This window comes from Myripristis murdjan, chromosome 4 (genome assembly GCF_902150065.1).
Source record: "Myripristis murdjan chromosome 4, fMyrMur1.1, whole genome shotgun sequence".
Taxonomy (NCBI): domain Eukaryota; kingdom Metazoa; phylum Chordata; class Actinopteri; order Holocentriformes; family Holocentridae; genus Myripristis; species Myripristis murdjan.
In genome coordinates this window covers 21,597,100-21,624,568 of record NC_043983.1, presented here as the reverse complement: position 1 = coordinate 21,624,568, position 27,469 = coordinate 21,597,100, and the positions used below count along the sequence as shown (strand labels likewise).

General features: G+C 43.7%; 1 protein-coding gene across 1 annotated transcript; it reads left to right on the top strand.

Annotated features, from left to right (window-relative positions):
• Positions 1-226: 226 nt before the first annotated feature.
• Positions 227-27,469, top strand: dspb (desmoplakin b). Its single transcript, XM_030048968.1, has 25 exons — positions 227-240; positions 379-608; positions 1,818-1,911; positions 3,672-3,793; positions 3,943-4,096; positions 5,917-6,042; positions 6,346-6,405; positions 6,502-6,669; positions 7,025-7,129; positions 7,277-7,372; positions 7,539-7,664; positions 7,806-7,958; positions 8,625-8,779; positions 9,278-9,404; positions 9,668-9,854; positions 10,194-10,609; positions 10,745-10,923; positions 11,012-11,150; positions 11,590-11,783; positions 12,008-12,170; positions 12,287-12,370; positions 12,469-12,576; positions 12,702-12,800; positions 13,214-13,711; positions 16,220-27,469. Exons 2-25 carry the CDS (start codon positions 388-390, stop codon positions 26,753-26,755), a joined length of 14,310 nt encoding a protein of 4,769 aa, XP_029904828.1. The 5' UTR covers positions 227-240; positions 379-387; the 3' UTR covers positions 26,756-27,469.

Sequence of the window (27,469 nt, the reverse complement as noted above, 5' to 3'; positions counted from 1 at the left end):
CCACACACACACACACACACACACACACACACACACACACACACACACACAGAGAGAGAGAGAGAGAGAGAGAGAGAGAGTGTTGCCTCCAGCTCAGTTGCAATGGGAGGGACTTTGAGAGAAAAGCTCTTGTGCCCAAGAGGTTGGTGAGAGAGGTGTGGTCATGACCGTCCAAAACCAGTCCTCCCCTGCGCTGGGCTGCAGTCTGCACCAGAGGGACGCTCGGCCCGGGGCAGACAGGTGGGGAGAAGAGGAGAGCGTCACTGCCCAGCCCTGCCCTGCTTGGCTGCTGTTGCGCCTCATGTAAACTTAACAGTTTTCTCTGGGAGCTGCCACAGAGTTGTCAGCACAGTTTTTTTTTTTTTTTTTTTTTTTTAGGAGGGGAAGATGAGTTTGTACGGGTCGCAGAAGGGGCTGCATACCCTCCGCGGGGCCGGGTCCAAAGGTGATCTGACCGCCGGAGGGACCTTCTATGCGCGCAGCGAGGTGGTGCACAGCGGCGGTAATGGATACGGGCCTCCGGACCCCTACATGGACGGATACAACTACACCTTTACAAGGACCTCCGTCGGGGGCGGAATGGGAGGCGGAATGGTCAGCGGACAGAGGTATGACTTATTATTCAGTGCATTGCATGTTTACGGCTTTATATCGGCGCTTTTGTCAATGCCACCTGTTGTTTGTTTCTGTTTGCATGGGGACATTATGTTGTGTTCAGTATATAAAAAATAGATGAAGCGCTAAGGACGACATTAAATTATTAACCCTGGCTGCCTGTCTGTTGGTCCGTTTGTACTGTATTCATTACAGCGCTGCAAGCCCTGAACAGGCCTACTTTACATATTAGGCTACGGAGTTGTAAAAAGGTCAAATTTTTGCAGAAATAATCTAATTAGTCAAGAAAGGACCATTATGGACGAAGACTGCATTCCAATACTGAAAGTTGAAAGGCACGGAGCACTAAGCCTTTGAAACGAAAATAGACTGCCATAGCCTTTTTTCCCCAGTTACGTAATCGTAGCGCCTTTCACAAATTTTGCAGAATCAACAAAATACTGTCGCCTCGCAACTTTTTTTTTTTTTTTTTTTTTTTTTTAATAATGTGTAAATGTATATAATGCATCTTACGGCATGGCATACATTGTATTGTAAAAATTATAGTGCACTTTAAAGTTGCTTGTTGCAGGAGTAGGCTAGTATCTCAGTTTACTCATTTTACTTACTATTAGGAATCTATAGCTAAAGAATTGTGAAATGTGGTTGCACTATAACGTTACTTGCAATAAATGGCAATTTACTATGTTGTGTTCATACTGACCTGCCAGAAACTTTAGTTTTGGCTTAAAGTCCCTGAGGAAACTTTTGCAGCTTGATTTATTGCTCTCATGGAATTGCTAAGATCCTCCTGCTGAACCAGCTCAACACACGCTCTCTATTTCAGGGAAGTGTGTCTGTCACTTTCATACCTTGCACACCATTATCCTTAGAGAAAACAGGTTGTTGTGGTAAACCAGAGAGAGGCAGGAAGAACATTTGGTGAACATGGCAGTTGTTTGTCAACAAGGCTGGGTTCTGCATCATGCGCCACAAAGAATTATGGCAAATGATGTTGCAACTTGGTGAATGAAAGTTGAGTAAAGGTACTGAAAGCATGTAGCACTCAGTTTGATACTTTGGGCAAAGGTCCATATTTTGAGGTCCTGGATAGCGATAAAGGTGGTGGTGTTGATGCTAACAGAGTTTAAGATGGAAATGCTGATAATGGCAACAGTAATGACCTTGACGGTGATGTGCGTACTTTGTTGATCCCCCTGCAGTGCCTCCTCCCTTAATGCCATTCACCAGAGGGCTTTCATCCTGCAAGGCCAGTGCCAGGATTACCTGAAAAAGGCTGAATATGCCCTTCAGTCTGTGAGTCACCTTTCATCTTGTTATCTGTTGCACATCATCTTTTTTTCCGTAGTGGTGCCAGTTTGGGCTTGTCAATGTCAGAGCTCATTCAGTAGGCCTAGGATGGTAAGATGAAGGTTTTATGGAATTTTATGGTATTTGAAAAAGAAGGCCAGAAATGTTGTTTGGTGGTAAAGTGAACAGTATCATGAGTGAGCTGACTGTCTCGTTTAGACCATGAAATGGAAAGCTGGCCTGTTGAAAGCATTTTACTAACCTGTTGGATTTGTTTTTGTGCCAAACCCCTTGAGCATATTTGAGTCTTGAAGAATCCGCTGATAGGATTCAACTGTCACAGTGACATCCTCAAACAGTTTAGCCACACACACACACACACACACAGACACACACACACACACACACACACTCCCTTCTTAAACTCAATCTTGACCAATTATTTGTGAGCATTTTTTCTGCAAAGTTCACTGAAAGTGCCAGATCCACCATAGCATTCTTTAGTTGCATGGGCGTGTGATTTATGGCAATCCATTTACTGTTCCTGCTAGCTTTGATCCCTTGTCACACCTGCAGTTGAAAGTTAAATATTGTAAATCATTCATATGCCTGCATAAACTGAACCCTAATCCATAAATCAGGGATACTCAGCTTGTTTTGTCTGGGGGGCACTTTTGCAAAATGACAGCAGCCCAGGGGCCAGTTAATAAATAAACATTAATGATATTAATGATATTTAAAATGCCCATAACCCATCTTGAAATTCTTTATTTTCAAATTAACTGACTTAATGACTTAAGTGACTTGATACAAGGATCAACAGTTGGCCTATATGACAGATAAACTGCATATTTTACTGCATTTAACAGCTGTAACTGCATTCTAGTTTTAAATGCTTTGGTTAAATTTAAAAGAGTTTATACAACATTTAACATATAGCTGGAACCTCTTCATCATGCAGCCACGCAAATGTTGCACTGATCCATAAATAAAAACCATAAACATAAACTGCTCCTACCAGAGACAGAATGAAAAGCATATTTAAGCTCTAAGCATGAAATACACATTTCTGGGTTATCCTCATTTCTGCACACCATTTGCTGTCTTCACTCATCTTTGCCAAAAGGCAAATCCAGTCACAGCAGTCCTGTGCGGTCAAATGCATGTGAACTTAGAAATCAAGTGTGACTGCTTCTGTGCACAGCACAGATCACTTAGAGGCTAATATACCACTTACCAAATAATAGCTAGGGGACACTGCTGAATATTTGCTCAACAATATACATTTTAAAAAAATCCCAGTTTAAATACATTTATTTTCAGTGTGAATTAGAAAATGATCAGCAGGCCGGTCAGCACCATCACCCCCAGGCTGTAAGATCACTGCCCTAAATAAAGTGAGAGATGTTCTCAGTAATTCAGTAATTACAGTATGACAGTCTTTCCCAGCGATATTCTTTCTGGGATTTTGAAATGTTTGGCATATTCATGCATGTCTGACAAATTCAGTGTAATGCTTGTATAAAAGTGTAAGATAATTGTTGTACATGAAAACAAAGTACAGAGAGACTCTGTCAAGCACACAAATGTAAAACATTCTGAAAGAAAGCATTTAGTCATGAAGAGGCACATATAGCAGGAGAGCAACACTGCAACTGTTCCAAAGGCAAGATTTCCCCCAAGAAAGAATAGATTTACATTTTATTTCTCTTCCCCTATCCTCTGCTTTTGTATGCCTCTCTGAATGTTTTGTTTGTGCCTTATAGGGCAATGCCAACGGCGATGCAGAGCGCTACATGGCAATGGGAAAAGAGACCCTAGAGCAGCTGAGGAGCTGTGCTATGGACCTGAGACAGATGGGTCAGCCAAATGACAACGTAGTCCGGACGTAAGGAAGATCAAGGACAATTCCAGCTGCTGCTACCTGCCTCCTCTGCCCCCTTCTTCTCACATTTCCCTCACTTTTTACCTCTTTCTTTAAACCAAATGATAAATATTGCCAAATGTCTTTTCTTCACTCCCAATCCTTCTGTCCAGTATGGAGATGTGCAGGGACCAGCTGAAGGGGGTCCACATGGCCATGACTGGATCCATGCCGAGGAGGAGCCGGGGCAGCAGAGGGAGTGCTGGAGGCTGGGAAGACCCTGGAAGAAATTTCCACGAGGCTTTTGCTTGGATTGGACAGCAGAAGGTAGATATGCACTCGCACACATTAAACCAGAATGTCTGTTGAAGTGTCAGCTTCTATTCCTGATGTGCAAATGTTACTGAACAAGAGAAACAATCCTGCACACTAAATCATGCATAAAGACATGCACTTGTGACATTTCAGCACAAACGGCCTTCTTTGACCAGAGGGTTTTCAAATTTCATTGTGACACCAAGTGCATGTCCTGCAAGATTCAGTATGTGGGATTGTTTTTCTTATTCTTTGCCATTACTTATCTGATGACGCTGAAGAGCGTTTTTTGCTTTATATAAATGGGGAAATGTTGTAAGCCAAAAGAGTAGCACTTGACTTGAGGTAATCAGTATTTGGCTAAACAAGAACAATATATTATGCACACTCTCACATACACACAGACAAAAGGCAGATCTTGTGATAATTATCCTCATTTGTCTGCTTTCACAGTTGAAGTTCAAGTAATTTATTGTCATGCACATTAAAAGGCCAGCGTATTCAAGTACAATGAATAACATGTGCTCTTGCTGTTTACTGGATACAAGAACACATCAATCAGAATATTCCCTATACATACCCTCAACATGGAGAAATATGTCCATACATGTGTACATTTTTGTTAACCTATAACTAAAAACTCTCATAAATATCATTCACAATCCATGTATACATTTCAATTCTGCACACCCATCTACGTTGCAAATACACACATTAAACAAAAGTACAGCACTTAACAAATCAAGTGCACAATTCTTACTAACTGTGGATAGAAAATGTCTTTAAAGTAAAATTTCTCCCTAAAGAAGCATCAAACTTAGAAAAAAAAATCTAAATCATTCAGCAATGCCACATATATTCTTTATCTGCTGGTTGGAATGCTTCCTTGCAGTTATATCACACTTATACTGAGTGAAATATTCAAACCCAAGATGCTACACCACATGAAATTGAAAATATCTTGTTATCTTGTGCATGCATTTTGCACACATTTCCTTTCCATTTGGTATCTTATGAAACCTTGGATTTAAAATAAAGTTCTGTGGGTTTTAACTAAGCAGCATACACTTGCAATGACAAGCACACCAATGGGAGTGGCAGAGTTAAAGAGGTGAATGATGCCCTAAGCCATTTCCGTACTGTGGATAGTAGGTCTATAGATTTCAGATGTGGTGAAGTGCTGCCTGTCATTCTGGAAGTCTGCTTAATAACTCTGTCAAACTGTTTCCTTACTTTTAACAGTGCACAAAGCACATAGCGCTGCACCACGATATTTGCATACAGGTCAAATATAGTTTAGAGAACTTTTTTTTTTTGGGGGGGGGGGGGGGGGGGGGGGGGGGGGGGGGGGGGTACGCACTGACAAAGACATTGGATCGGAGTGGTAAAGAATGCTTTACATACACAGACCACACACACACACTCTACTCGTTTGGAAACACACAAACTAGAAATAGAGGTTACAACAAGGCAAAGCTCTTGTCTTGTTCATACTCTGTTGCTGCTGCTAGATTCTTGAGATGTTTGCCCTCAAGTGGTTCTTTGGGTTATATCAGGAATACATGAAATATTCATGAACTGCCTTGTTTCTCTGCCACCACCTGCTGGTGGTAAACATTTGAATACATAGTAAACTATGTTTGCTCAAAGTGTGTGTGTGTGTGTGTGTGTTAATGTTAGTGTGTCTGACAGAGAGGGGTGTGTCTGTTCAGTTGGTTTGCCTACCTCACAGGCCAAACAACCTCTATAGCTGTAACACTATACTGAACATGTGTGTCTTTCTTTTGTGCATTGTTATACGCCGCTTAAATGGCTTTCTGTTTGTGTGTCAGCGACTGATTGAGACTGCTTCCTGGGGAGATGATCCTGTCGCCATCGAGCAGCAGCTCATCAGCCACCAAAAGTACCACAGCTCCATCCAGAGGAGCTCTGAGGTGGACCGCGCCAGGGATGAACTGGTGTGTTCTGTCCACTCAAAACCCCCAGTAATCTTCTTCATGTTTGCAATGTTTGGATTTTTTTCTATTACAAATGACAAATACACTTTATCAAGTGAAGTGGGTGAATATGTTGAACATGAACGCAACCTGCAAGGTCTATATTATGTAGCTAGACAATATCACAGTTCATTTTATTTTTATATACAGTACTTAGGTAAAGATACTTGATGGGCTACCTCACATTTATCATATGATTCTTGTATTTTAAGAAAACTACCTGAGATTCTCTTTTACTGACTGAAGTTGATTCTCTTTCTGTAGGTTAAGAAAGGAGACAAGGCCAGTCTTCATGCTCTGGAACAGGAATGGGACAGTCTACAGGTAAAAGATAGAGATGTTCTCTGTTAGCACATCACTAACCTTTCATGTGTTTGTCTGTGAACTTGTATTTGAGCTCATTTTCTTTTCCTGTGCTAGAAAATGTCATATGGTCGGACACAACAGCTGCGAGAGCTGCGAGAGATCATTGAGGAAATCTCCAGGGAGATCATGTGGGTGAATGACAGGGAGGAGGAGGAGCTGGTCTTCGACTGGGGAGACAAGAAAATCGACCAGTACATCCCACAGAAGCAGGAGAGCTACTCGGTCAGTAAAACTAATTAAAGGGTCCAAAGATCACTGAGAACAGGAAGAAAGAATTGGTTTCAATGCAATCCCTTGGAGCTGCAGAGATCCATGTTTCAGTTTCAATTACTTCAGAGCTTCATTTTAATTAGATAATGCTCTTGGCAATGATGGTAGCCTAAATTACACTGGCATTCTTCAAAAATTTAATCTGCATTTCATAAGGGAACAATCATGTGCTTCAAATTAGGCTGTGGCAACGGTGGGGCCGATCACTTAGGCAACAAAGCCACAGAGAATTCCTCCAGTTGCATTTGTCGGCCTCCTGCTGTTTTCTGTGTCCATGGTGTTTTGTAAACCTCCTCTTGTGTAACAGAAACTGATGAGTGCTTTGGAGGACAAGGAGAAGGACCTGAACAAACTTAAAAACAAAGTGGATGCCATCCTGAAGAACAATCACCCAGCCTCAGATAAGATCGAGGTGTGGATCAATCTGTGAACAGCCAAAAGTCATGTTATAAAAATTTGTTTATGAAGATCATTTTTACAATCATAAGCCATACTATTTTAAATATCTGTTATGTCACGCCTTCATCCTTCTGACTGTGTTTGTGCATTCCTTTCTCAGGCTTACATGGACACTTTGCAGACTCAGTGGAGCTGGCTTCTTCAAATCACCAAGTGCATTGATGTTCATCTGAAGGAGAATGCAGCTTACAGCCAGGTAGTATTCAAATACACACATATAGCTATATTTGAGCTGACACACCCAAGCACACTTTCAAACACATGATATCCTGGCACAGTTCTTGCTTGCTCTAATGTTGTTGTTTTTTTTTTCTTTGCTCACCTTATTGGATACAAATACAACATTTTATTCTCTTCACTAGTTCTTCAAAGAGGCCAATGAGACATACACTGCACTTCAGAAGGAACATGAAACAGTGCGTAAGAAGTTCACCTGTGACAAGAACACAGCCCTGGAAAACCTTCTGGACCTCCTCAGGGAATTGGAAGTAAGGCAGCTTCAGCCACTGATAAAGGATCAATTCACCCTTTTCAGTTTGAAATGACAATAATGTTGTAGTGCAATATAATATAGACAACAGCTGGTCCCAGTGACACTCAATCTGTGAGCCATTTTTTTTTCTTTTCAGAAAGAGAAGGAGAAGGTCATGGAAAACAAAAGGCAGGTCCAACACCTGGTCAACAAGTCCAAGAGCATTGTGAGGCTGAAACCCAGAAATCCGGAGGAGAAGAGCAGTAGTCCTGTCATAGTCAAGGCCCTGTGTGACTTCAAGCAAGACCAGGTCAGTCTGTCATGCCTGTGGGGCATTCTCACATATGTGTATGAAGGCACTAACTCATGGTGTGACTTTTGCCTGACGAACACATTTTCTTTTATCTTGGAAATACATTTTGTGGTCCAGGGCATCTCTGTAGCAACATAATACTTTATTTTTGAAAATGTTTTGAAAATGTTTTGTCACACAATTTAAAATATTGCAGCTCCTGCAATTTGAATATTGCACTTGGCCATGTTGCGATTTTGATAATATTATGATTAATTGTGCAGCCCTTTTAGCCAGCAAGGAATTTGTTGTTTTCCCTCAAATGTGAACCAGGTCAAGCACCACCTAGTATATATATTTTTGTTCTGACTATAGACATTTACAACTCTCATTATATTATTACTAAATGGTTTAATTTTAGGCACAGTCATAGTTAAAGCTATGTCTTCCTTTCAGTGTACTAACTAAACTAACAAGATGGAAAATGCAAATTGACTTTACCTTTGGCTATACCGTTGCCTAGACAAAGAAATTCAAAACAAGCATGGTTTTTGCATTAGTGCCTCACCTGGGAAGTGCTATCCCTTTTAATGTGAACTCCCCCTCCACACACACACACACACACACACACACACTCACACGCACAAAGAACCACATAACATATATTGTGATTGGACTCCACAGAAGGTGATTGGTAAGGGCAATGAGGGAATCCTGAAGGACAACAGCCAACGCAGCAAATGGCAGGTGATGGGCCCTGGAGGGCTGGAAATGTTGGTGCCCTCTGTCTGCCTGCTCATACCACCACCCAATCCGCTCAGCATCAGCCTGGCAAATAAGTAAGAATGCACATGTACACAGACACACACATTTTTTGACCCCTCCTAACAAAAATGCTTTTCATGAGCCTGGGTTAAGGGACAGATAAAATGTATTCAGCGTAACTGTATTAAATTATTATTAAAAAATATTTAAAACAATTACTCATTGACCTTGGAAGTGTCATGCATTTATTGAACTCTTTTTAACAGTGGATTTTCCCAAACTTTAAATATAAACATGCAGCCTGGTTGAGACTGAGTTTGGACTTTTACTGCAAATGAAAGGGATGTGCTAGATTTACAGCATGACAAAGTGAGAGCATCATTGCAAAACAGAACGCAGCACAATATATATATATATATATATATATATATATATATATATATTTTAATCTCAATTATCTTGTTTTCATAATTATTACAAGCCAAATTTGCAGTTGAGGATAACATTCGATTAATTGCCCTGCCCTAGCTTGTGATGTTATTTAAGGTTTATCCTCTGTGTGTTGTCAAAAGGAATGAGCAGTACTTTGAGGCCATTCTGTCGATATGGAACCAGTTCCACATCAACATTAAGAGTCTCATTGCCTGGCAGTACTGTCTCCTGGACATCAAACGCATCAACTCCCTCACCATCACCATGGTATGTCTTGTAATTTAGAAACCAGACCAACCTAGCTATTATAACACATAGCACTGACCCCTATACATTGAAACGTTTTTAGTCTTGGGAAACAACAAATATTCTAAGTAGCAGTTGCATAATATTTCCATACCTATCGTTCATTTGTGGTGAAGCGTGTGTATTCTCAGTTTCTGTTGATGTTTAGGACTAAATCTCAAAATTTTTTGTCCACTGTGTGCGTGTGCGTGCGTGTGTGTGTGTGTGTGTGTGTCTATGTTCAGTTGGCTCGAATGCGCCCTGAGGAGTACCACAAAATTATCAAGAACCTTGAGTCTCACTACGAGGAGTTCAAGCTAGCCTCTTATGGCTCCCAGATGTTTGTTGATGAGGACAAGAGGAGCCTTGAGAACCAGTACACTGGAGCCCAGGCCCACTATGACCAACTGGTGGTGCAGCTGCCTGCTTACAGTCAGTATAGCTTAACTTTACTGGAACAGTGATTCTTAATTTTAGATCTTTTTACAGTTAATTTTTTTTTTTTTGTCTACTGACATTTTATGTATTTCTTTCTGGGTTGGCTAGTATGCACTGCTGTAAATGTTTGTACAGTTTCTGTTTTTTCTTAAATGCTAACCTACAAAAGATGAATCTTAAGCCCTTTCACAATACTAACTTGCACTGATGTCACAACTGATGATGAAATCTTAGAATTTATTTGTATTACAGTACACTTGTTGTAGTAGAGAATTAGAAATGATTTTAACTGTTATGTCTGTGTTACCTTTTCAATTCCTTTCTTAACATTAGTTGAGCAGCAAGGACAAATAGAAGCCCAGCAGGCTGAGCAGCAACGCCAACAACAGCTGATTATTATACAGCAGCAGCAGGCCGAGCAGCAACGCCAACAACAGCTGATTATTCTACAGCAGCAGCAAGAAGAGGAAAGAAGGAGGGCAGAAGTGAAAAAAATGGAAGTGAAGAAAGTAGAAGCAAAGAAAGAGTTAGCAAATAAAGAGCAGGTGATCAAGAGGGAGGTGGTGAAAGTGGTCAAGACAGAGCCAGTCAAGAAAAAGGTAGTGGTGTCTACCTCCCACAGCTTATCAGAGCTGCACACTCTCAGACTGAGACTGGAGGCGGCTGAAGATGCACTGACTCAGCACGTCCACATCTGTCTGGGAGATGATGGGACACACGACTGTGGCCTCAGGATTGTACAGTTGGAGGTAGACACACACATACAAAACAAAAGGATAAATATGTGTCAACATGCATGAAATACAAACCACATCATATGTCACATACTATTCCAAAAGTTTTGTTCATTGCAATAACTTAATATGCGTGAACTTTTTTTGCAGACAGTGCAGCATGACATCGACTCTATACGTGCGGAGTACTTGCGTCTGAAAGAGCAGATTTTGAAGGAGCTGGAGGGCATGAATGATTCAGACAAAGCCCAATTCCTCCGCAGTGAGATTGGTGTAATCAACCAAAGACTAGGCAGTCTAGAGAGCAGCTCATCAGCCTACCTACAGAGGTAGGCCAGCACACATGTACATACAAAATAAAACAGTTGTTCCAACAAATCAACATATCTCTAACAAATTGTCCTCTGTTTGTATCAGGCTACGGGCAATGAGGGATCTATTGGAGAGTATAGGACGAGCTGAGGATATAGTGAAAGTTCATGAGGCCAGATTGACAGAGAAGGAGACCACCTCCCTGTCGCCTGCTGAAGTGGAAGAGTACATGTTGGCTCTAAAGGTATTTGCTTTATGTAGAAATTGCTACAGTTTTGTGAGCAATTTGTTTAGGAGCTTATAACGTACATTACACATGTGATATATAGAGGATCAGGTGTGCAAACTGTCCTGTTTCTGGCCAGTTCTGGTGCACCTTGGTTGTTGCTCTCAAATACATACCTGGCAGGCTGCAGCTGGGACAGAATACCAGTGCCTGTTAGTGTACGGTTCAGTGATGCCACCCATCAGTTTGAATTAGAGAAGCTCGTGGCATATCAAAGCTACTGTGAGAGGGGTTCGTGTAATGGATTTAATCAGGCCAGGGAGTTCCACTCTGTTGCTATTCATATCGCACGATTTTTCCTCTCTAGAAAAATATTTAACAGCTGCCTTCCTATGCTGATAGCTGGCTTGACACACCACTTTGTAACTGGTGTTTCCTGGATGTTGGTTGTATGCAGAACATGAAGGTAGAGTTGGACCTGAAGAGGGATGTTCTTGCCTCTATGGAAGCAGAGCTGGGCAAAGCGGACCATTGGAATGGCCAGGTGTGCGGGCCTTACCACAGATGTGACATGATGCTTTGTAAATACAGTGAGCAGGTTGGCCTGTTGTCAGACCGCTGGAAACGCATCCAGAGCCAAATTAACACAAGGTAGGTCATTTTCTCTTTCTCTCTCTCTCACACACACACACACACAGACACCCATGCAAAACTCCACTATATGAACATGTATATTCCTGTACCACACATCCACACAAATATCTGCACATATGCACACAAAGGAGAAGCTTACCAATCAAAGGCACGTTCTGTCAACTTTGAAATGATCAACATTGTGTGTTGCTGACTTGTCCTCCTTTCTTTCTCTTCTTCAGACTTATTGATCTGGAATCCTATCTGCCTCAGCTGCAGCACTACAAGCAAACTAGCGCTTCCCTCAGTGAGTGGATTACTGCCACACGGAAGAGACAGGATAGCCTTCAGGCCAACAAGATAGGAGACCTCCAAACTCTGAATGAACATATAAACAGTCAGAAGGTCATTTCTGTTAACTTGCTTGCCCTGATTTCCTTGTGTTATGAACATAAAGCATTCATGGTCATGTTTGCTAATTCAGCAACCAGCTGACATCTTCATATGATTTTGTTCTGAAGGCACTGAATACAGAGATCAAAGGGAAGAGGGACACAGTTGAGAGTGTGCTTAGGGATAATGAGACCTGTGTGAACTTTATCAAGGTAAGGAGATCCACACTTACACAGGGACTATTACAACTCATCAGAAACTTTGCATTTCATCTGATGTGCATACATGTTTTTTTTTGGTTTTTTTTCAGGACCATGAAGTGGCCCTTGCCTCATACAGCTCTGGTTTAGAGACTCTGCTCAACATCCCTATCAAGAGGACCATGCTGAAGTCTCCCTCTATGGATCTTACTCAGGAGGTAATGACACACCTTTGTTTCAGTCATCATGAGTAGTTGACTAGACTAGATACATATGAATTAGATATGCGCTGACAATGGTAATGAATGATAATTAATGTTGTATTTGTTGCTCTTTGTCCCAGGCTACACTGCTACAAACACGTTACATGGAGTTGCTCACCCTATCTGGTGACTACTACAAATACTTGGGAGAAATGGTGAAAAACATGGAGCAGCTCAAGGTACTGTCAATTCAATAAATTCACTTCAATGAAGTATCCCAAAAAGATGCTTTCACAGCTAATATATAAATGGTATTGCCACTGTTATAAAGACAGTAAGTTAGGGACATATTCACAAGGTGTCACTGAGGATTTAGATAGTTTTGGGGATATACCCTGTTGGAGATCATTTGTGTTGTGGTTAATTTCCATGAATCTAAGACCAATGAAACATAAACAAGATAAATTATTTAAGCTATACGGAGATCAGCTAAAGATGTTAATGTTTTTCTCAGTCCCTGAAAAGTTGACTTTCAGGAGAAGCTAGAGATTTATTACACATTTGATTGCAATTTTACTGTATTTGGTCATGTGTTAAATAAAAATACTTCTGCAATCTCCACATTCACCTCTTTGCTATGTCTTACCACCAGATTCGTAACACTAGGATTGATCTGTTAGAAGAAGAGCTTCGTCTGCTCAAGGAGGACATCAAAGACCACGGTGCCAAGAACCGTTCACTGGAAGAGGAAATTGCACGGTACCAACTGGAGCTATCCCAGTCACAGGACCAGCTCCTGTCAGTGGAGGAGGTGAAAAGAAACACAGCTCTGCAATGCAGTGCCACCCAGGAGAGCCTTGACTCCACTCACAGCCAACTAGCAGAACTCAATGACCAGGTGGCTCGCCTCAACTACTTGATTGAAGAGGAAAAGAGGAAGAAAAGGTTGGCAGAGGAGCGCTACTCACAGCAGCAGCAGGAGTATGAGACGGTGCTGAGGAAGAGGCAGAAGGAGCTGGAAGGGGTCAACTGGGCCAAGATGGAGGTGGAGAAAAGTATTGTAGATAGAGAGCGTGAGGTTGAACAGTTGCGTCGGCAGCTAGCTGAGGAAGTATCAAGGAATAAGGAGCTGCAGTTGGAGATGACTAAGGTAAGGAGTAAATGCTGCACAGAAATCAGTAACCTAAAGCTAAGCTATGAATCTCAGATCCATGTTAGTCACACAGAGATGCAGAGGCTGGCAACCCAGAGGGAGGAAGACACAGTGGAGCATCATTTGCAGTGTGACAGGATGGAGGCACAGAATAGAAGTCTGGAGGAGGAGCTTAGGAGGCTCCAACTTTCTATCAACCAAACTGAGGAACACAGGAGGAGGGCAGAAGAAGAGGCTCACACTCAGCGTTCTGTTATCTCAGAGGAGGGGCGCAGGAGGAGAGAACTAGAGGCTCAAGTGGAGTTGCTGATTAGGCAGAAAGAAGAGGAAAACAGCCAGCACAAGGAAGAGCTGGCTGAGGTCACTAAGAATCTAGAAGAAAACTGTGAGCAGTTAGCCTATGTAACACACTGCTTGGAGGAGGAGACCCGCAGAAGGAGAACTGTAGAGGAAGGACAGGCTGTGCTGGAACAGACCATGGCCCAGTTACAGGTCAAGCTGGGTAGCTCCTCTTTGGCTGTGGCCCAGCTGAGGGAGTGTGAAGAGGAACTTGGAAAGATGCGTTTGGAGCTGGAGAGGGAGGGCAGTGAGCGGGGCAGAGTTGAAAAAAATATTAGCAGGTTACAGGGACGCATCAAGGACCTTCAGGTTGTCAGAGATGGCCTGGAAAGCCAGGTGGAGAATCTGAGGAAGACCAATCAAGAGGAATTGACCAGAAGAAAACGGGTAGAAACAGAGTTGGAACAGATCACCAAGACCATGAGGGAGTACAGCAGTACCATTACCACTCTACGTCACAGCCAAGAACAGGCCAATGCGTCAAAAAAGAGGGGTGAAGATGAGAAACATAGGTTGCAGGAAGACCTGGAGAGGAGCATGAGACAAAACAAGGCCTCTGCTGAGCGTCTGACTCAGTTGAGCTCTGAGCTGAAAGCCCTGCAACAACAGCTCCTCCAGGAGCAGGCACGAGTCAAAGAGGCAAACATCCGCAATGAGAGTCTTTACAAAACTATAGAGGAGAAGAGTAGAGCACTGAATGAGAACTCTACTGAGCTTCAAAGGCTGAAGGAGTTGACAGAAACACTGACTAAAGAGAGGCTGAAGCTGGAGGAGGAACTAAGAGCAATACGACATGATAAAGAGGAGCTCTTGAGATCCAAACAGGGGGGTGATGATGACCTATCCTCCCAGATTACTGCCTTGGAGCTGCAACTGCAAAGCAGTACCCGCACCAGTCTAGACTACCAGAATCTGGTATCAGAACTCTCCTCAGAGAGGGAAAAACTCAAGCTGGAAATAGAGAAAATACAAAAGCAGACCGTTGAGGTACATGGTTTGGCACTTGGTCCTGGACTGTTCTTGTCTTTCCAAATCGGAGTGGTAGTTCGAACAGTCAACTAGCTATCGCTGTCTGTAGAGAAACCTTTTACTTGCATGCTAGAAAACCTGTAGTTTCCCTGCAGATGCTTTTTACTGATTTGAACACATACGTTACTGTATGTGTTTAAATAAATTTGCATGACAACCGTTTGCATGCAAATGTTATCTGAGCCTCTCTCCCTGCTGACCTGCCCGACCTGCCGTCTCCCTGTTCACACTGTCCAATAATTTCTAATCAGCCTGCTTGTTTGCCTTTGCTCATTTTTTTGTCATTGGTGCCACTAGTCCTCTGGTCTAAACATTTGTCATTGTGAAGTTGTCATTGTTTAATTGTGTTGTTCCGTTTTGCATCATCTCAGTGTTTATAAGCTACAATCTGCATTTTGTAAAGACACTTAATTTTAAATAATGTCTTGAAAATTTTTTTAAAAAAAATTTGAAAGACATTCTGGATATATTTGCCCTTGCATCTTGAGGACAGTGGATCAAAATTGGCAGTGTATCATCTCACCCTCCTGAGTTTTACATTACAGCACTGATATTTTGTCAAACTGCAGATTGTAGATAATGACTCTTCAAATCTGAATGCAGTAGTGTACATACTTGGTCTGTTAATTTGTGTGGTTGTGTTTACGTTTTGCCATGAAGCATAGATACAGTATGTTTGTCAGTATGTACACTATTGGGAAGTTTACTTTCAAGATTAAAATGTTGTTATCAGTAGGCCATTACATACATACATTTCCTTCCCAATCTTGTATGTCAGTGTGTTTTTTGTGTTTTGTGCAGTGAATTGAATCTTTGCATAGTAGAATACTAACTGATCGATTTATGATAGTGAATGCAATTTTATTTTGATTCTAATCTAACCTGTCACAGTTTAATTTAGCATATTCTTGTGTGTAGTGGTTCTAAAATGTAGTATAGTATTATGGTTGACATAATTGAATAGCCTGTACATGTATACACACACACACACACACACACACACACACACACACCTGTGTATGATGAGTTAACTAACTTTTTCTTTCTCTCTTTCTCTCTCAACCCTCTCTCTTTCTTTGTTCTTCTCTTAAATATAATTTTCCTTCTATTTTCTTTCCTTCTATTTTATTCCAACAGTATGACTTGGAGAAGGATCGACTGGAACGGGAAAGGAGCTCTCTGAAAAATGAGGTAGACAGGCTGATGAGGGAGCTTAGGGAGACTACTATTGTCAGACAAACCATGGAAACTGAGTTGAAGAGCAGTAGAGAACCTCAAACCTTGGACCCCTCCACCCTGGTTTTTGATGGTGTACGCAAACCTGTTACTGCAGAGCAGTTGCATGACTGTGGTGTTTTGGACAAGCCAATATTTAATCAACTTGTGAAGGGGCATAAGACTGTCCCTGATGTGTCTGTTGAAAAAAGGGTCACACTAAAAGGGACTGGACCAATAGCTGGAGTGGTAGTTGAAGGTCTAAAAGGCACAGCGTCTGTTTCTGGACCCCAGTACAAAATGTCCCTCACAGATGCCAAGAAAAAGAATCTCTTGCCACCAGATAGTGCTGATCTGTTACTGGATGCTCAGGCTGCCACAGGCCACATCATTGATCCCATAACCAATCAGAAGTTGACAGTGCAGGAGGCATGTAATCAAGGTGTAGTGGATGAGGCAGACCGCGAGAGGTTGCTGGCAGCAGAGGCTGCTGCTGTGGGATACCGTGACCGTGTTACAGGTAAACCCTTGTCAGTATTTCAGGCCATGAAGAAAGGACTGACAGACAAAAACACAGCACTGCGTCTGCTGCAGGCCCAGGAGTCTGTGGGAGGTATTCTAGATCCAATTCTCAGCGTGTTTCTCCCCAAAGACACTGCCATGGAGCGTGATCTAATTGATGAGGACATGTGTCGTGCTCTGAAACAGAGGCCTGAACTCTATCTGGATCCAGTAAGTGAGCAGGGTGTCACTTATTTGTCAATGAAGAGGAGATGTAAGACAGAGCCTCACACAGGTCTTCTGCTTCTTCCTGTCCCGGAGAAGCTAGACCCCTCTAAATTGGTCTTTGATGGTGTTCGAAAGCCAGTCACAGCTAAGCAGTTGCTTGATTGCAGTGTCCTTGACAAGCCAACATTTAATCAACTAGAAAAAGGAGAGAAAACTGTCCCAGAGGTGTCTGTGGACAAAAAGGTCAGCCTTAAGGGTACTGGCCCAATAGCTGGAGTAGTGGTTGAAGGTCTGAAAAGTATGGGGTCTGTTTCTGGGCCGCAGTGCAAAATGTCCCTCACAGAAGCCAAGAAAAAGAATCTCCTGTCACCAGATAGTGCTGATCTGCTACTGGATGCTCAGGCTGCCACAGGCCACATCATTGATCCCACAACCAATCAGAAGTTGACAGTGGAGGAGGCATGTAATCAAAGTGTAGTGGATGAGGCAGACCGAGAGAGGTTGCTGGCAGCAGAAGCTGCTGCTGTGGGATACCGTGACCGTGTTACAGGTAAACCTTTGTCAGTATTTCAGGCCATGAAGAAAGGACTGACAGACAAAAACACAGCACTGCGTCTGCTGCAGGCCCAGGAGTCTGTGGGAGGCATTCTAGATCCCACTCTAAGTGTGTTCCTTCCGAAAGACACTGCCATGCAGCGTGATCTAATTGATGAGGACATGTGCCATGCTCTGAAACAGAGACCTGAACTCTATCTGGAACCAGAAGGTGAGCAGGGTGTCACTTATTTGTCTATGAAGAGGAGATGTAAGACAGAGCCTCACACAGGCCTTCTGCTTCTCCCTGTTCCTGAGAAGATAGACTCCTCCAAATTGGTCTTTGATGGTGTTCGAAAGCCAGTCACAGCTAAGCAATTGCTTGATTGTGGTGTTGTGGACAAGCCAACATTTAACCAGCTGGAAAAAGGGGAGAAAACTGTCCCAGAGGTGTCTGTGGACAAAAAGGTCAGCCTTAAGGGTACTGGACCAATAGCTGGAGTAGTAGTTGAGGGTTTGAAAGGTCTGACATCCATTTCTGGACCACAGTGCAAAATGTCCCTCACAGAAGCAAAGAAAAAGAATCTCCTGTCACCAGACAGTGCTGATCTGCTACTGGATGCTCAGGCTGCCACAGGCCACATCATTGATCCCATAACTAATCAGAAGTTGACAGTAGAGGAGGCATGTAATCAAGGTGTAGTGGATGAGGCAGACCGAGAGAGGTTGCTGGCAGCAGAGGCTGCTACTGTGGGATACCGTGCCACAGGTAAACCCTTGTCAGTATTTCAGGCCATGAAGAAAGGACTGACAGACAAAAACACAGCACTGCGTCTGCTGCAGGCCCAGGAGTCTGTGGGAGGCATTCTAGATCCAACTCTCAGTGTGTTCCTCCCTAAAGACACTGCCATGCAGCGTGATCTAATTGATGAGGACATGTGTCGTGCTCTGAATCAGAGGCCTGAGCTCTATCTGGACCCAGAAAGTGAGCAGGGTGTCACTTATGTGTCAATGAAGAGGAGATGTAAGACAGAGCCTCACACTGGCCTTCTGCTTCTCCCTGTTCCTGAGAAGCTGGACCCCTCTAAATTGGTCTTTGATGGTGTTCGAAAGCCAGTCACAGCTAAGCAGCTGCTTGATTGCAGTGTCCTGGACAAGCCAACATTTAATCAACTAGAAAAAGGGGATAAAACTGTCCCAGAGGTGTCTGTGGACAAAAAGGTCAGCCTTAAGGGTACTGGCCCAGTAGCTGGAGTATTGGTTGAAGGTTTGAAAGGTACAGGATCTATTTCTGGGCCGCAATGCAAAATGTCCCTCACAGAAGCCAAGAAGAAGAATCTCCTGTCATCAGATAGTGCTGATCTGCTACTGGATGCCCAGGCTGCCACAGGCCACATCATTGATCCCACAACTAATCAGAAGTTGACAGTGCAGGAGGCATGTAATCAAGGTGTTGTAGATGAGGCAGATCGAGAGAGGTTGCTGGCAGCAGAGGCTGCTGCTGTGGGATACTGTGACCGTGTCACAGGTAAAACCTTGTCAGTATTTCAGGCCATGAAGAAAGGACTTATTGATAAGAACACAGCACTGCGTCTGCTGCAGGCCCAGGAGTCTGTGGGAGGTATTCTAGATCCAACTCTCAGCGTGTTTCTCCCCAAAGACACTGCCATGCAGCGTGATCTAATTGATGAGGACATGTGTCATGCTCTGAAACAGAGGCCTGAACTCTATCTAGATCCAGAAAATGAGGACAGTATCACTTACTTGTCAGTAAAAAGAAGATGTAAGACAGAGCCTCACACAGGTCTTCTGCTCCTTCCAGTTCCTGAGAAGATAGACTCCTCCAAATTGGTCTTTGATGGTGTTCGAAAGCCAGTCACAGCTAAGCAGTTGCTTGACTGCGGTGTCCTTGACAAGCCAACATTAAACCAGCTGGAAAAGGGGGAGAAAACTGTTCCAGAGGTGTCTGTAGACAAAAAGGTCAATCTTAAGGGTACTGGACCAATAGCTGGAGTATTGGTTGAAGGTCTGAAGGGTCCTGGATCTATTTCTGGACGACAGTGCAAAATGTCCCTTACAGAGGCCAAGAAAAAGAATCTCTTACCATCAAATATTGCTGACCTGCTACTGGATGCTCAGGCTGCCACAGGCCACATCATTGATCCCGCAACAAATCAGAAGTTTCCCGTAGACGAGGCATGTACTCGAGGTGTAGTGGATAAGATGGACCAACAGAGGTTGCTGACAGCAGAAGCTGCTGCTGTGGGATACCGTAATGATGCCTCAGGTACACCCTTGTCAGTATTTCAAGCCATGAAGAAAGGACTTATTGACAAGAACATAACACTGCGTCTGCTGCAGGCCCAGGAGTCTGTGGGAGGCATTCTAGATCCCATCCTTAGTGTGTTTCTCCCCAAAGACACTGCCATTCAGCGTGATCTAATTGATGAGGACATATGTCGTGCTCTGAATCAGAGACCTGAGCTCTATTTGGATCCAGAAAGTGAGCAGGGTGCCACTTACCTGTCATTGAAGAGGAGATGTAAGACAGAGCCCCACACAGGCCTTCTGCTTCTTCCTGTCCCGGAGAAGCTAGACTCCTCCAAATTGGTCTTTGATGGTGTTCGAAAACCAGTCACAGCTAAGCAGTTGCTTGATTGCGGTGTCCTAGACAAGCCAACATTTAACCAACTAGAAAAGGGGGAGAAAACAATCCCAGAGGTGTCTGTAGACAAAAAGGTCACTCTTAAGGGTACTGGACCAATAGCTGGAGTATTGGTTGAAGGTTTGAAAGGTACAGGATCCATTTCTGGGCCGCAATGCAAGATTTCCCTCACAGAAGCAAAGAAAAAGAATCTCTTGCCATCAAATATTGCTGACTTGCTACTGGATGCTCAGGCTGCCACAGGCCACATAATTGATCCCACAATTAATCAGAAGTTGACAGTAGACGAGGCATGTAATCAAGGTGTTGTAGATGAGGCAGACCGAGAGAGGTTGCTGGCAGCAGAGGCTGCTGCTGTGGGATACCGTGACCGTGCCACAGGTAAACCCTTGTCAGTATTTCAGGCCATGAAGAAAGGACTGACAGACAAAAACACAGCACTGCGTCTGCTGCAGGCCCAGGAGTCTGTGGGTGGTATTCTAGATCCTATCCTCAGTGTGTTTCTCCCCAAAGACACTGCCATGCAGTGTGATCTAATTGATGAGGACACGTGTCGTGCTCTGAATCAGAGGCCCGAGCTCTATCTGGATCCAGAAAGTGAGAAGAGTGTCCCTTACTTGTCAATAAAAAGAAAATGTAAGACAGACCCTCACACAGGTCTTCTGCTCCTTCCAGTTCCTGAAAAGATAGACTCCTCCAAATTGGTCTTTGATGGTGTTCGAAAGCCAGCCACAGCTAAGCAGTTGCTTGACTGCGGTGTCCTAGACAAGCCAACATTTAACCAGCTGGAAAAAGGGGAGAAAACTGTTCCAGAGGTGTCTGTAGACAAAAAGGTCAATCTTAAGGGTACTGGACCAATAGCTGGAGTATTGGTTGAAGGTCTGAAGAGTCCTGGATCTATTTCTGGACGACAGTGCAAAATGTCCCTTACAGAAGCTAAGAAAAAGAATCTCCTACCATCAAATATTGCTGACCTGCTACTGGATGCTCAGGCTGCCACAGGCCACATCATCGATCCTGCAACAAATCAGAAGTTGACAGTAGATGAGGCATGTACTCGAGGTGTAGTGGATAAGATGGACCAACAGAGGTTGCTGACAGCAGAAGCTGCTGCTGTGGGATACCGTAATGATGCCTCAGCTACACCCTTATCAGTATTTCAGGCCATGAAAAAAGGACTTATTGACAAGAACACAACACTGCGTCTGCTGCAGGCCCAGGAGTCTGTGGGAGGCATTCTGGATCCCATTGTTAGTGTGTTCCTCCCCAAAGATGCTGCCATGCAGCGTGATCTAATTGATGAGGACATTTGTCGTGCTCTGAATCAGGGGCCTGAGCTCTATCTGGATCCAGAAAGTGAGAGGAGTGTCCCTTACTTGTCAATAAAAAGAAAATGTAAGACAGAGCCTCACACAGGTCTTCTGCTCCTTCCAGTTCCTGAAAAGATAGACTCCTCCAAATTGGTCTTTGATGGTGTTCGAAAGCCAGTCACAGCTAAGCAGTTGCTTGACTGCGGTGTCCTTGACAAGCCAACATTTAGCCAGCTGGAAAAGGGGGAGAAAACTGTTCCAGAGGTGTCTGTAGACAAAAAGGTCAATCTTAAGGGTACTGGACCAATAGCTGGAGTATTGATTGAAGGTCTGAAGGGTCCTGGATCTATTTCTGGACGACAGTGCAAAATGTCCCTTACAGAAGCTAAGAAAAAGAATCTCCTACCATCAAATATTGCTGACCTGCTACTGGATGCTCAGGCTGCCACAGGCCACATCATCGATCCTGCAACAAATCAGAAGTTGACAGTAGACGAGGCATGTACTCGAGGTGTAGTGGATAAGATGGACCAACAGAGGTTGCTGACAGCAGAAGCTGCTGCTGTGGGATACCGTAATGATGCCTCAGCTACACCCTTATCAGTATTTCAGGCCATGAAAAAAGGACTTATTGACAAGAACACAACACTGCGTCTGCTGCAGGCCCAGGAGTCTGTGGGAGGCATTCTGGATCCCATTGTTAGTGTGTTCCTCCCCAAAGATGCTGCCATGCAGCGTGATCTAATTGATAAGGACATTTGTCGTGCTCTGAATCAGGGGCCTGAGCTCTATTTGGATCCAGAAAATGAGCAGAGTGCCACGTTCTTGTCAATAAAAAGAAGATGTAAGATAGAGCCTCACACAGGTCTTCTGCTCCTTCCAGTTCCTGAGAAGATAGACTCCTCCAAATTGGTCTTTGATGGTGTTCGAAAGCCAGTCACAGCTAAGCAGTTGCTTGACTGCGGTGTCCTTGATAAGCCAACATTAAACCAGCTGGAAAAGGGGGAGAAAACTGTTCCAGAGGTGTCTGTAGACAAAAAGGTCACTCTTAAGGGTACTGGACCAATAGCTGGAGTATTGGTTGAAGGTCTGAAGGGTCCTGGATCTATTTCTGGACGACAGTGCAAAATGTCCCTTACAGAAGCTAAGAAAAAGAATCTCCTACCATCAAATATTGCTGACCTGCTACTGGATGCTCAGGCTGCCACAGGCCACATCATCGATCCTGCAACAAATCAGAAGTTGACAGTAGATGAGGCATGTACTCGAGGTGTAGTGGATAAGATGGACCAACAGAGGTTGCTGACAGCAGAAGCTGCTGCTGTGGGATACCGTAATGATGCCTCAGCTACACCCTTATCAGTATTTCAGGCCATGAAAAAAGGACTTATTGACAAGAACACAACACTGCGTCTGCTGCAGGCCCAGGAGTCTGTGGGAGGCATTCTGGATCCCATTGTTAGTGTGTTCCTCCCTAAAGAGGCTGCCATTCAGCGTGATCTAATTGATGAGGACATATGTCGTGCTCTGAATCAGGGGCCTGAACTCTATTTGGATCCAGAAAGTGAGCAGGGTGCCACTTATCTGTCAATGAAGAGAAGATGTAAGACAGACCCTCTTACAGGCCTTGTTTTTCTTCCTGTTCGTGAGAAGCTGGACCCCTCCAAACTGGTGTTTGATGGTATTCGAAAACCAGTCACAGCTAAGCAGTTGCTTGACTGTGGTGTCTTGGACAAGACAACATTTAACCAGCTGGAAAAGGGGGAGAAAACTGTCCCAGAGGTGTCTGTGGACAAAAAGGTCACTCTGAGGGGGACTGGGTCCATTGCTGGGGTGATAGTTGGACATCATGGTAAAATGTCTTTAGCAGAAGCCAAGAAACTGAATATCCTTTCCTCAGATAGTGCAAATTTATTACTGGATGCCCAAGCAGCCACAGGCCATATCATTGACCCCAAAAGTAATCAAAAGCTGACAGTAGAAGAGGCATGTATAAAAGGAGTGGTGGATAATGAAGATCGAGATAGACTGTTAGTTGCAGAAGCAGCTTCTGTGGGCTACAAGGATCCCATCACAGCCAAGCCTCTCTCAGTGTTTGATGCCATGAAGAAGGGGCTTGTTGACAGGAAGACTGTGCTACGTCTGCTGCAGGCCCAGGAGTGTACTGGGGGTATTGTAGATCCCATCCTCAGTGTGTTCATCCCTAAAGACATAGCTTTGAAGCATAACCTTTTAGATGAAAACCTCTTTCAAGCCCTAAACCAGAACCCCCAGTGTTATCTTGACCCAGAATCTGAACAGGATGCCAGCTATGGAGCTTTGATGAAAAGATGTCAGAGAGAGTCTCACACAGGCTTGCTTCTTCTGCCTATAACTGAGAAGCTAGACCCATCCAAACTGCTCTTTAATGGTGTCTGCAAGCAAGTCACAGCACAGCAGTTACGTGATTGTGGGCTCCTGGATGAGCCAACATTTAACCAACTTGTGAGAGGGGAGAAAACTGTCCCAGAAGTGTCTTTGGACAAGAGAGTCTATCTGAAAGGCACAGGGTCAATTGCTGGAGTAGCAGCTGGACCTCTAGGAAAAATGTCTTTAGTGGAGGCAAAGAAAAAGAAAATCATGTCTTGTGATAGTGCTGACCTGCTGCTGGATGCTCAGGCCGCCACAGGAAACATTATCGACCCCAGAACTAATCAGAAACTGACAGTACAAGAGGCATGTGCCAAGGGAGTGGTGGATAAGGATGATGAAGAAAGGTTGTTGGCAGCAGAGGCTGCTGCTGTGGGTTATCGAGACTCAGAGACAGCCAAGCTCCTGTCAGTGGGCCAGGCCATGAGGAAGGGATTCATTGACAGAGACACAGCTGTACGTATGCTTCAGGCTCAAGAATCTGTTGGGGGCATTTTGGACCCTGTGCTCAGTGTGTACCTACCCAAAGACATGGCTATGCACCGGAATCTTATAGATGAGGACTTGCACCGGACCTTGAATCAATGTCCCCAGTGCTACTTAGACCCAGACACCCAACAAGCAACTAGCTATGTGTCCCTGAAGAAAAAATGTAAGGCAGATCCCAGCACAGGCCTGTTGCTTCTCCCTGCACCAAAAAAGCCATTGACTGTCCAAGGACTCAGGGACCAGGTGTCAGTCATTGACCTGGTGGATGCTAACCTCCTGGAGCAGTCTGATTTGGACCGACTGAGAGAGGGTAAACTGTCCAGTCGGGACATTGAGGACCGCCTGCGCTCTTATCTGAGAGGCTCTACTTGCATTGCAGGGGTATATGATGAGGCAAATGAAAAGATCATGCCCATCTATCAGGCCATGAAAGAGGGACTGTTGCGGCCTGGAACCACTATGGAACTACTTGAGGCTCAGGCTGCCTCAGGTTTTGTGGTTGATCCTATCAATAACCTTTACCTGAGTGTCACTGATGCTTACAAAAAAGGACTCTTTGGGCCAGAGTTCAAGGACAACCTGCTCTCTGCAGAGAGGGCTGTGACTGGTTACAAACTACCTGGTACAGACAAGGTTATTTCCCTCTTCCAGGCTATAGAGAAGGGCCTAGTGGAGAAGGGCCATGGTATCCGTTTACTAGAGGCCCAAATTGCCAGTGGTGGTATCATTGATCCTAAACAGAGCCATCGTATTGATGTGGAAGTAGCCTACAAGAGAGGCTACTTTGATAAGGAGATAAACAACATCCTGACTGATGAAGGGGCTGACACTAAGGGCTTCTTTGATCCAAACACAGAAGAAAACCTGACCTATCTAGAGCTTAAGAAACGCTGTATCACAGATAAAAAAACGGGCCTTGTCCTGTTGCCCATCAGAGACCAAAAGACTCAACAACAGTCTACTCAGAAAAACACTCTAAGAAAGAGGAGAGTGGTAATTGTGGACCCAGACACTAATAAAGAGATGACAGTACAGGAAGCATATGCCAAGGGGCTTATTGACTATGACACCTTCATGGAGCTATCAGAGCAAGAGTGTGAGTGGGAAGAAATAACCATTACTTCACCAGATGGTACTTCACGATTAGTTATCAATGATAAAAAGTCTGGTAAACAGTATGACATCAATGAGCTGCTTCAACAGGGGGTAATTGATCAATTAATTTTAAGCAATTATCTTTCCCGCAGCATCACTCTTACTCAGTTTGCAGATATAATTACCAGTAAGAGCAAACAGAGATTGTCATCATCATCATCATCATCATCATCAACTACAAGAGCCTCAGCAGACACAGCTCTGTCTTCTATGGCATCATCATCAGTCTCATCAGCACCTTCATCAGCCAGTTTTTCCAAGCTGACCACAACAAAAGTTACCACAGTCTCAGAACACAGCACCACAATCAGCAGTGAAGCTCAAAATGTACCTGACTCTCTGAAGCACATATCCAGTGTCTCTATCACTCTGGCCTCCCCTGTTGAAACAGTGGGTGAGCAGGATCCAGTGGGTGCCATCTTTGACACAGAGACCCTAGAGAAAATATCCATTTTGGAGGCTCTTAATCGTGGCCTGGTGGATTCAATCACTGCCCAGAGACTGCTAGAGGCCCAGGCCTGCACTGGAGGTATTGTTAATCCCATTAATGGTCATAGACTCAGCATTCAGGAAGCATCTCGCCAAGGCGTAATAGATGAAGACATGGCCACTAAGCTCAAGCCTGCCCAGAAAGCCTACATTGGCTTTACGGATGTAAAAAACAGGAAGAAGTTGTCTGCTGCTCAAGCCATGAAGGAGATGTGGCTGCCATATGAAGCAGGCCAGAGGTTCATGGAGTTCCAGGTTTTAACAGGGGGGCTGTATGACCCAGAACTTGGCTGCAGAAGGACCATAGAAGATGCTCTGAAAATTGGCTGGCTGGATGGTAGGTCTGCCCAGAAGCTCCAAGACACCAGACACCACACAAAGATCTTAACATGCCCAAAGAGCAAACTCAGGATCTCCTACAAGGAGGCTATGGATAATTGCCTAGTGGAGGAAAATACTGGAGTAAAAATGCTTCCGGCATCCACTGTGTCTTCTAGAGGTATCAGCAGTCCCTACAACGTCTCTTCTGCACCAGGATCCAGAACAGGTTCTAGGAGTGGCTCACGGCGGGGCTCCCGTAGGAGCAGTATAGATTTAGGTTCCCCCTACTCCTCGCTTACCAGCCGTCATCTTAGTACCAGTTACAGCCACTCCTACTCCTCCAAATCCACTTGCTGATGCATGACAAATCGCATAAGAAGAGGTCCTGCACACTGCTGTTGCCTAACAAAGAAATCAGTATTTTGGATTTACTGGACCTTTGCCAGAATACACTAAAAGTTCTTAAAAGAATGAAAGAATGAAAGAATGATGTTGTGTACAGATAGATATACATGATTTAATGTCTTTCTATGATAAAATCCTTTGCGGTGTTGTAGGTTTTAGCTTTAGTTTCGCTGTGCTACTAATAAAAAGTTTTAGTCTAAAACTATCTAGTTAAAAAAAATCTCAAAGACAAGTTTCTGGGGTGTATGGAATGAAAATACAGTGATAGGTTTAAAACACTTGACTTTACTCTTAAATTTGGCATAGAAATTAGTGCCATCTTATTATGGACGTTTAGCATATGTATGTGTATTTGAAGTGTGTTTTCCAGAATCAACAAAGAAAATAATTTCATTAATTTTTAAGCTTTGCTTTTTTGGTAACAAAAATGGTGTTATATCATGTTTATTTGAAATCTAACAGCCTATGTGCCTATTTTTTGCTAGAAGGGATGTAAGGTAGGGTTGTTTTTGATGCTTTTTTATTGCTTATAGTTGGTTGAACTATCATTTTGTACTGTTAGAAAATGAATATGTTGTTAACCATTTGGTTTTGCAGTTTATTGCTACCTGTTTTGTAACAGTTTTCCTATATCTCAAAATAAAAAAAAATATATATATATCTTTA

Excerpts from the sequence above, each read along its gene's own strand:
- dspb (XM_030048968.1), top strand. The coding sequence starts at position 388 with ATGAGTTTGTACGGGTCGCAGAAGGGGCTGCATACCCTCCGCGGGGCC. Across the intron at positions 6,043-6,345 it reads ACCGCGCCAGGGATGAACTG|GTTAAGAAAGGAGACAAGGC; the intron begins GTGTGTTCTGTC and ends CTCTTTCTGTAG. Across the intron at positions 6,406-6,501 it reads AGGAATGGGACAGTCTACAG|AAAATGTCATATGGTCGGAC; the intron begins GTAAAAGATAGA and ends TTCCTGTGCTAG.